The sequence below is a fragment of the Xenia sp. Carnegie-2017 genome, unplaced genomic scaffold (assembly GCF_021976095.1).
Source record: "Xenia sp. Carnegie-2017 unplaced genomic scaffold, XeniaSp_v1 HiC_scaffold_13, whole genome shotgun sequence".
Lineage (NCBI taxonomy): Eukaryota > Metazoa > Cnidaria > Anthozoa > Malacalcyonacea > Xeniidae > Xenia > Xenia sp. Carnegie-2017.
This window is the reverse complement of record NW_025813436.1, coordinates 3,799,397-3,809,846: the sequence shown is the minus strand read 5'-3', so window position 1 is coordinate 3,809,846 and position 10,450 is coordinate 3,799,397. Positions and strand designations below refer to the sequence as shown.

General features: G+C 33.8%; 2 protein-coding genes across 2 annotated transcripts; both read right to left on the bottom strand.

Annotated features, from left to right (window-relative positions):
* Positions 1-3,655: 3,655 nt before the first annotated feature.
* LOC124456573 (adhesion G-protein coupled receptor G2-like) lies at positions 3,656-6,204 on the bottom strand. Its single transcript, XM_047006994.1, has 3 exons — positions 5,907-6,204; positions 5,507-5,564; positions 3,656-4,294 (listed from the first exon to the last, which is right to left on the bottom strand). Exons 1-3 carry the CDS (start codon positions 6,202-6,204, stop codon positions 3,883-3,885), a joined length of 768 nt encoding a protein of 255 aa, XP_046862950.1. The 3' UTR covers positions 3,656-3,882.
* A 605-nt stretch (positions 6,205-6,809) lies between these two features.
* Positions 6,810-10,155, bottom strand: LOC124456567 (adhesion G-protein coupled receptor G2-like). The gene is made up of 5 exons (XM_047006986.1): positions 10,129-10,155; positions 9,027-9,289; positions 8,254-8,406; positions 7,529-7,623; positions 6,810-7,443 (listed from the first exon to the last, which is right to left on the bottom strand). Exons 3-5 carry the CDS (start codon positions 8,386-8,388, stop codon positions 6,810-6,812), a joined length of 864 nt encoding a protein of 287 aa, XP_046862942.1. The 5' UTR covers positions 8,389-8,406; positions 9,027-9,289; positions 10,129-10,155.
* Between the last annotated feature and the right edge of the window lie 295 nt (positions 10,156-10,450).

Below are 10,450 nucleotides of genomic sequence, written 5' to 3'. Positions count from 1 at the left end.
CCAGTCTCTCACAAGCAAGTTCGCCAAGTCAACGCCATTTTTAATTTGTAAATATAATTTCATGTTAATTGTTCGTGCGTATTATGTATCGTCTGACTTTACTTGTAAATATTTGTAACACTGTAGTAATCTCAACTATCTGTAGTAACTAACTTATCACCATGTATATGTACGTATCATATCTTGTAACATTTCATTCATGTACATTCACGATGGCATAACCGACGCGATAAAGAATATTTATAAATATATATTCTTTATTTCGTCCATCGATTCATCTTCGTAACTTTATCTACCTACATAAACCTACCTTGGGCAAATTAATTGCTGATCGACGATTTCGAAAATAAAATCGTTTGTGTGAATAAAATATTTCAACATGAAAATGTATTAGAAACAGTTACTAAGCAGTTTGTACGTACATGCAAATGAGAATTTCTTCCCAACTCTCTGTAAATGGGCAAATCCAAGTATTTTGCAAGGAACTCTGCAAAATATCATGCTGGTGATCTTCTTGTTTCTTGTTTGGTAATATAGTTTTTTCGGGATAAGATGATTGATGGATCCACATGACAAATTTTTAACCAATAATTATAAACGTTGGCGAGATACATGTGAGGATTATATATTGCCTTTCAACGTAGTTGTTTCCGTGAATGTTTTATACATAACTTTAATTATAAGTTTTTACAGGAAAATATAATGATGGAAGCTGAAACAATCTGCTCCACCTTAATCATGAAAAATAATAGATCAAGTTCGCATGAGCGAATAACATAAAAATCATGTAGCACAGCTTAAATTTCATTTATCACCATCTATTTGGAACAAAAGAATCGCCTCGACAAAAATCAAAGTGGTGAATATTATGAAACAAGATATTTACAGTGTGTGAGATTTCTGTAAGACAGGAGGCCTGCGGTGTCCAACTTACGTCAAAGCATAGATTAGTCAGATATTTCGTTTTCGATAAACTTAATGGCACAAGTGAAACAAGTCAATTGGTTCCAAATGTTTGCCAGGTTAAGTTGTCTTGAGCTTCTCACTAATAATAAATCGTTGTTCTGTATACATAGATTAAAATAAAATAAAACCCACCACAATGTATACGTACGCTTGCAATCAACTGGCTATAAGCACGCAAACGGAACATGCAACAGTAATTTATTTTCTGTCATGAAGCATTTTCAATTAGGACAATGTTTTATCCATACGACTGAAAAGACTGGATTGGGGCGACTGAAAATCTCAAAAGACACGGAAGGCCAAATGTTAACTAGCCTTTAGATAGCACACAATAGTTTGCACAAGTGTAATGAAATAGTGCGCATATTGAAATGAACAATTTATAGTTATAAAGTCCTTGTGTTAGTGCGAAGAAACAGGATGACAAATGATCTACTAAATAACATAATGGCATAATATGATAACCAAACTGAAGCGGATTCAATGTAGGCTGAATACATGACTGAAAATACATTTCTATTTAAAGTGCTTTAGGGCAGTCTTATTGGGAGTATTTTAGCCTTATATATTCTTTTGAAATTTTTAACCAATTGGTTTGTTTTAAAATTATTTTCAATTTCAAATTATCTTCTGTGATTGATGATGACCTACTCTGGACCGCCACTGTAATCAAATGTATTGGTCAAGGTTTAAAGTGACCGCGCAGGAAAAGGGTTCGACACGAAAAACTTTCAAGTTTTTACTGTACTTTTTCTTTATGCATATGAGTACCATAATATGTGTATATTATACATGCATGCTAAACATTTTAAGATACATGTATCATAATTTCAGTCACATGAATGGAGTTGCTGTAGCTTGCTCTTTTCATTTGTTGTTTGGGAGGTGCGAAATTTGGCTAGGTGTATGTGGACCTTTCGAATTGCGTGTTATTTTGGACGTTTCGTTTTTAAATAATATTGTATCCTAATTTATAATCCTAATGAATTATGCGTACGAGAGAGCTTAAATTAATTTACATATGAATAATTAATAATAGTTAGAAAAACGCCAGAAACTCGCCAATAAAATGTCTATCGTTCCCGTACGCATTAGCCAAATTTCATGAAGCTCTATTAGGTTTAGGAACATGTGCCATGTTTTAACATTATGTTTTCCAATTGCTTTTTCACTTTGTAATTTTCGTGCTCAAGCAATTTCAAAAGTGCTTCTGGGTAACAAAATTCTCACTCACTCCAAAAATGGTTAGCTACTATTTGTTCTGTTGTCAAAAAAACCATTTGATGCTTAACTATTTCACAGAAGATTTTTCCCAACCCTGCGCTGATGAAACTAGTGACATTTTCCCAACTATACTCATTTTTTAATATACATTCTGTAGATCTGTTCCACTTTTCAGAAACTGACCATGAAGAGGTAGCGACTATTTTCACATCTTTATTATGTGCATTTGGTATCATTGGAAACACATTGGTCATCATTTCAATATTGAAAACAAAAAGACTTTTTAACAATAATTACTACTTTATTGTGTTGCATTTTGCAATATGCGATACCTTAGCAATACAAAGCACTTTCATAGTTTGGATTTTGCTATCCATTTTCATCATGAAAGAATTAGCTTACATGGTACTGTTTCTTGGCTTTTTCTTTCAAGCAACCGGAGCTGTATGATGTTAACTATATCAGTCATACGTTATCGTGCAACTGTCGATCCTCTGAAACCTTTGTTAAGTCGAAAAAAAGTGAAAATCATCTGTGGTTGTGCGTGCATTCTTGCGCTTGTAATGGTAGTAGGTATTGTTGTAGAAACAGCCCTCGCTCATCTTTTGCTTGCTTTGAGTTATTCATTAATAAGTTATACATTATTGCTCCAAGGCTTTCCAATAATATTCATGGCCGTAACGTACTTCATAATAGCTAAATCGTTAATGGAAAAGAGAAGGCAGTTCAAAAAATTTTCAAATGCAGTAGAACCACATTTATCATTGAACAGCTGCAGTCTCCGAGTATAGCATCGAAATTGTAAAGCGTTTTTGGTGTGCGTTTTGACCGTTGGAGGTTGTATCCTGGGGAATGTTGTGACGGTGTTTTTTGATGGAGGATTCCAGCCATGATTCATTCATTTCGAGCAATGTGTTTACGTTTCATGTTCATAATCTTTAATTTTGGCGTACATGCACTAAGCTAATGCCCTCGTTTATGATATACTCGACAAAAATGCTTTATTTCTTGAAAACTTGCCGATCCAAAAGAGGGAGATCATTAAACTAAATACAACTGGAATGCTACCTTCGTCATGAAATCTGAAGCCAAAGGTGTTCAATATCTTTCCCAGTCTTTTGGGGCATGTGATAAAAACGACCAAAACAAAACATTTCGGTGTTTTTGAAGAAACTGTACAAAAACAGGATATAAATCAAAAAATAGTTAAACAAAGATGTAATTTTTTCATCTCATTGGAAGCTTTGTCACCTCCTTCCAACCGCGCGTTGCAAAACAGAAAAAATTAAAAGAAATTAATTGTACTTTAGACGTCATAAAATCATTCTATATGTTTTTTACAATACAATCAAATAAATTTTTATATACTGTGTCATGAATGCTTTAAGAATTTGACGTTTCTTCAATTTTTGTTATTCACGGTTATTGTAACATGAATGGCCATGGTAAAACAAAAATGAAAATATTAACAATCTTTCAATCATTGTATTTGAGAGTTTGAAATAGTTATCGAACAATTTTAGTTAAATTATCAGAAGGATTTCCTATTGTTTAGTTAGTTACAGGAAACTTTATGTTTGGATTTATTATGCTTTAAATGTCATTCTAAGTTTCTCTTGTTTTTGGTGAGTTATTTAAATTAACGTTATGTATGTTTTCCTTCTTTATTTTATTCATGTTGATCATTTGGAATCAGCCTTTGGATGTCGTATGAGGAGTGTACCTCTTTCGGCTATTTTCCGATCCACGCTGATTTTGACAAAGTTTTGCGTACTTGGCACGTGTATCCGAAGATAGCAGGCAGTAAAATACGAATACTAAAAATCCTTGAAATGAATTGAGTATGGCAAACAAATATTGAAAAATCAAGTTTGCGTCGCTTAAGGCAAACACGCCAAATATCCAGGTTAGTCCAAGTACAATCAAAATGGCGGTGCTTCGTCGTACGTGCTGCAAACCAGTAGCACTCTTGTTAGCGGCAATCTTAGATCCAGCATTCATCAGCGAATTAATAATGAGCACAAAAGCGACAGAATTAAGAGCAATAATTAAAACAACTGGAGTTAGAAAACCATAATAAAATGGCGAACCTTGTACACGACAGCTGTAAAGCAAAATAAACGATTGCGTGATAAATAATCATTTCCAAAATGATTCTACGAGAGCTTTACAAATGGACATTACATTTTTACCGGCTTTAAAATTTTCAAAATGTCATCATTCCAACGAAGAAAATATCTCATTTCTTTCTATACAATATACATTTCCTGGAAATTTATATCGTTCAGAAAGAAATAAGAGATTTTCTTCATTAGCAATTCCGTTCGAAACTGCAAAAATTCCAATCAAAACCTACAGTATACCAAGGGTTTTATATTATTATATTCATTAACGCAGGGGCGTGGCCATCGCGCAAATTTATCCTACCAAGTAAATTATTTTGTGATCTAGTATTGTAAAAACACTAAATTTCTATAGAAATGAATATAATGCTGATGATCTGAAATTTTTATATCAGGACGAAAAATTGCGGGCTGACTTCACCAATGCATATGTAAGATATATTTCAGAGTCTGTATTTCAGAGACCAAGGAATTTCAGTTATTCAGGGGAGAGACAATATGGGCATTTTATGCATGTTCTACGTTATTAGTTTGTATTACGAGCCCCCGCTCCAATAATCAATCTTATCTTCCTCCGTCCCTGTATTAAGTTCCTTCAAAAATCTATTGTTTTCTACGTATAAGCACAAAATAGATATCTTAACAGAAGGTCCACTCGTGTCGGAACCTTTAGTGCTCGTGTCCCCTACTTTTTTAGGCAAATTCTAAGCCAACACGCCTTCTAGCAAGATACTTCCGCTAGATCGTAATAGAAAATATAGATGTTTTTTACAAAGATATCGTTTTGCATTCCTGAAGCTTGGAACCTCATCTCCTTTGCAAGATGATAACTCTTTGTAAAAGTTTCGGCAAACTTTTGCTTTAAACGTGAATTATTAGTGAAATAGCATACTCGTGCAATAATATTCAAAACTGACTTTGTGAAAATATCTTGTTGGGAAGTCACACATGCGTAGTGAAAAAATACGTGACGATTTTAGACGAGTAGGCCTTCTGTTAGATGTCTATTCTGTGGTATAAGTACATGCATATATAGAAATATTACACACTTCCCTCAATTAGTGATCTTCTAACGGCCCTGAACAAACGTGCAATTCAGTATTTCTGACTGATTTTTGAAACCTTAAAGCTATACTAGCGCACTGTCCACAGTAAAACAATGGATCGAGAAAATATTATCCTCATCTACTTACAATTGCTCATCACCATATTTTTCGACTGCCACAGGAGCGCAAACCGTTACAATCAACGCTGGAATACCAGTAAGACACCAAGTTCTGTTTATTATCATTAAATATAAGAAATATTTTGATACCATTTTATTGATCATTAAACTTTCTTTACACACTTTCTACTACACGCTGATTGTTATTTTAAAAACAAAAAGTCTTATATTCAACTGTTTGCTCATCTTACACATCAGTAGCGGAGTCTTTTGAAAAAAAATTGGAGGGTATTTTTACTTTGGAAAAGTGCTTAAGATTCAAATTTCAACTCCTCCGAACAAATCTGAACAACATATAGTCATATTATTCTAATGTACAAACAAGTGAATTTTACTTATTGTATATACGTACTTATGAAAAACTTAGCGGGCGAGGTACAGATAAATGCCCTCTTCCCTTCTTCCATAAGAAACTACCAATATAAATATGCTAAAATACAAACCCCATCCAACAACAGAACTTTTAAACATGAAATTAGAATAGTATCTTGGCATCACTTTGACAAAAGATAAATACATATTATAAGCTTGAATCGACGTCCAAAAAAACATGGCTAACGCGAAGTAATGCATTGCAATGGCCACAGTCCGACATAATGCCATTGAGGACGTTCGTGCTCTTTCTGCACACACAAGAAACACAACTAGCGTTAGAGTGAAAGCCATACAGAAGTTCAAAAGGATTTGTTTAGGAATCTTGGTTCGAAGATCTCTATAAAATTTAATAAGGCATTTAAAAATATACATCGTATTTTATGATTTCACTAGCTATTATGATCAGTGAGAATTTTAATGACATATAATCCGAAAACCAGACTTTTAAAGCAAAAACCCATTAAACTTGAATTGCATTTTGAGAAAAAGACAATGGTAAAATTTGACACTATAAACAGCAATTGTTAACTATGCAGGAGGGCGGATTCTCTTGTGTATATGACATGCAAAATAATTTTCTTTTAAATTAATTTTTTTCATGATTACTTAAATATGAGGCTCCTTCCAATAATTGGTCTTTTGCACCCATGCGTCAAACAGCAACTTACTTGAATATTAGAAAAGTATGATAGTCAAAGTAAGACCGACAAGTGAAATAGCACAGCCAACATAGCTGATAACACTTAGCGCCTTGTCGTGGGTCGGATTTCTGTCGTGGATATAAACATCCGGAAAGCAAAAATGTTTATGAATTTATTACTTTTATGCAGAAATGAATTTATTGGAGCACCTCTAGCGTTACAAACAATCGAAGTGCAAGAATATACTTGGAACATCTAATAAAATAAATGCATTACCATTAAAATGGCAAAGTTGGTCAAATGTGTACAATAACACTTGACGACGCCGTTTTCTAATCCTTGAAAGGAGCATCCATCAAATTTCCAGTCCCCTTTGCCGTTATTTGCACTGAAACTAAAAAACACGCAAGCTGTCGAGTCATCAACAGCTGCTTTTAATGGTTTGTATGTTGTGACAACGGGTTCCGTTACATTATATAGTTCTTGCCCTTTCACTGAGCCTGATATCACGTAACTCTTCATTACATGCACAGTTTTCATAGACATACTCTCTAAAGCTTTTCTCGAACTCTCAAAAATCAAAGTAGAGCGATATATTGCAAAAGAAATTCGATGTTTTCGACTGTTTGAGTCAATGTCTAAGTTTTCAAACAATGATTGTGGCAGTGTGATCGACACTTGTGACGTATTTTGTTTTACTTCCATGTCATTGTCATACACTTCAAAATTTTGCTTCACAATTTTATTAATTGAAGCAGCTCCAGCTCCTTGAAATTCGCGGGGACTATAGTCTTTTGTAAAAACAGCTAGGTTTGTTTCATTTTGCCGAAATGCCGTTCCATTACGAAGGAAAACGTTGCCTAAAAACGTATCAAGGACTCTCACAATTCTAAATAGGTCAAGAAAAGAACATGTAAGTTCGTAGCTTAAAAAATGGATTAAACGGGGCAAAAAATAAAACGAAGATAAAGTACCTCGCAGAAGTGTTGCTTTTCATTTGTCCCTGGGTCAGGATATCATATCCAGCATTTAGGAGATTATCAACAATGTTAACAATATTCACGCCAGTCTAAAAAACACGTACGAATAAGTAGGTTAACTTAATCGACTAGAAAATCGTATTTCTTGGCATGACATAAATCAATGAAAAATAGTATAGAATTAGAACCACTAATTTTTTCTTTATATTAAGTTTGTAGATTTTGTATAATGAATATTTCTGATATAAGAATGCTCTTTCCTTTAAAGGTGTGTCGATTTAAATTGATGACTTATAAATGTGATGAAATGACCTCAATATATCATTAAGTAAAACTTCTAGCTGTGTATTGAAGCTGAGATTTGTGCTTTTCAAGCTTTGCCTGCCATTTTTAGAGGGGATTTCTGTAAAAGAAGTGCATATTTATGATGAAGCGTGAATATGAATGCAAAAGCAAAACACTTAACCTTGAAAAGTTTGGTTAAATATTTTAAAGAAATTTATAAGATATTTTAGCGAAAAAGGTACAATGCAAAACTTATTAAATATGGAGTACACTTTTACATTAAAGGTTGCAAAGCACTAAGCGCACATGCAAAACACTGCCTGCATGAGAGAAATCCCAACACCCTTTCTTAAAAGATTGTAAGTCTTGGTTGGCAATCACACGACTAGTCATTTCCTTTGTTTTCATCGAAAATTAAAGCTATACAGCCTAACCTTGTTTAAGTCCTGAGTCTGCATTACAATTCTTTCCAGAAGTAGTGTAGTTAAAATGACGTCATCCACGGTAAATATCGTGACATTTATCCCGGTGATGTATTTCAACTGCTTCGTGACACTCACTACCGACATTTTTTCTTTATGAAATGACTTAATAAGGAAAAAACACGAAGCACAAACGAATTATGAACAGTTATATGTTGTCATCATAAATAACAGGTTGAACAAAAAAACTCTTGTAAAACAATGAAGTTTAAAAACATGTTTACTGCAGCAATACCTAGCATCATGTCCTTGCGCAGAAAGATGGCACATACGCACAGAAATAGTTTATAAAAATTAGCAGTTTTACAGCGTGTACAAAACGTAAAGGACTTAATGGATAGGGGGGAGGGCGTTTTTGGGTTTTTTTTCCATCCTTTCCTAAATTGTGTTATTTGAACAAATAAAAAAACCATGCAGTTAGTTGAACTATATTTGAGTATAATAGAGAATAGTAATTAAGGTACAATAGTTTCACTTTTTTGAGGGTATAACAATATTAGACTAAAAAACAAGCTGTTTTAATTGAAAGTCTAGTCAGCCATCTAAGACATTTGTCTTGTCCTTTAACGAAAAAAAATGCCTGATTTCTGAAACAAATTGACGTGAATGTGTTATTTGCATATCAACAACATGTGTAGCTCACTAGTTTATTTTGTGGTTAAGCATAAACCACGACTTTTAACTCTCAGAATTCCTGTTCAACTTGCATTGCTATAAATTTATACCTGATATAATTTTGAAAGCGTTTCTGTAATAGGTGGATCCTCTACTATTTTATAACCACACTGTCTTGTGTCCGGTTTTCGCCATCGTGGATTCCTACATGTACTATCCTGACATGAACAACTTCGACTAGCAATTTTTCTCAGGACATCAGGTTGAGGGCTGTAAGGACATGAGATAAACTGCACACTTTCTGCATCAACTCTCGTCCATTCGAATATTCCTTGAGTTATCTCTTCACCCGTTGTATCATTTGGACATTGCCCTGTGTGTGAAAGGATAAAAATGGCTATCTGCATGAATAGACATCCACCACAGAGTATTTAGAAAAAGGATTTCGGAAAAGTAATTCTGTCGCAATTTTAACAAAATTTTTTTTATTTGTTTTTAAATTGTTCAAACAATCCTTGTGTTGAAAAATAAAAAGAATGAAATGAATTTGGTGAATTTCCTTTTACACTTTGCAAATTTCTTGTTTGTAGTATGGATCACAAATTAACTTTTTCTAATTATCAGACTGTTTGTCGAAAATTAGTGTTGCTGATTAAATCAAAATCTACTTGAACAAGGAAGCATCAAGCAAAATAGTTGTACGGTACTTTACTTAACATGATAACGAATACCACAGATTAATCCAAAACTTAAACATTCACTTTTACGTATCAGATAACTTTGCTTTGAAACAGGCAATTACGGCCAAATAAATACATCAGAATGCTGAATTTTCCACCTAAACTAAAAAGCTTTCCATGTTCATTCACCTTGCTTACAGTTTGGTCTACAAACAGGTGAACGAATTTTTTCGACCGGATAGTTATTTTTAATAAAGCAACTCTTCTTCCAAAACATGCAACATGCAGGCTCTTCTTCAATCAATTAAGTAAAGTCGTCTAATGAAATAAGCGGGGTGTTAGATATCAATATGTATGAATGAAGCATATATGAACATGAAGCTCCTCCCCCCGTATTATTGATCTTCCTACGCCTATCCATTGTTTTCTACAGATTTTAACACGCACACATGAATATGCATGAGTACCCCATATATCGATATTCGAGGGCCATGATATATTTATAGTTAGGATTAAAATGAAATAAACCTACCGTTTCCTTAAGTCGAACTTGAAGTTGCTAATGTAAGAGGGACAAAGGAATCCTGACATTACATCGAAACATTTGACGTTAGGTCTCACTCGTATTAACTATATACTTACGAAAAAGACACGGTATTGTTTTCCTCAAGTTAGTGCAATTCAGCTCCACTGGCCATTTAAACTTTAATTCATTTATTGCATAGGTACAGGACTTCACAACCTTCTTGCACAACGATGGACATGGTTGTAAAAGTGTTCGATTTCTTGCAAAATAACGTGAGAAATGTGCAGCACAGAGAAGATTTTTCAAATCAGAGGAACATCCTGTATCC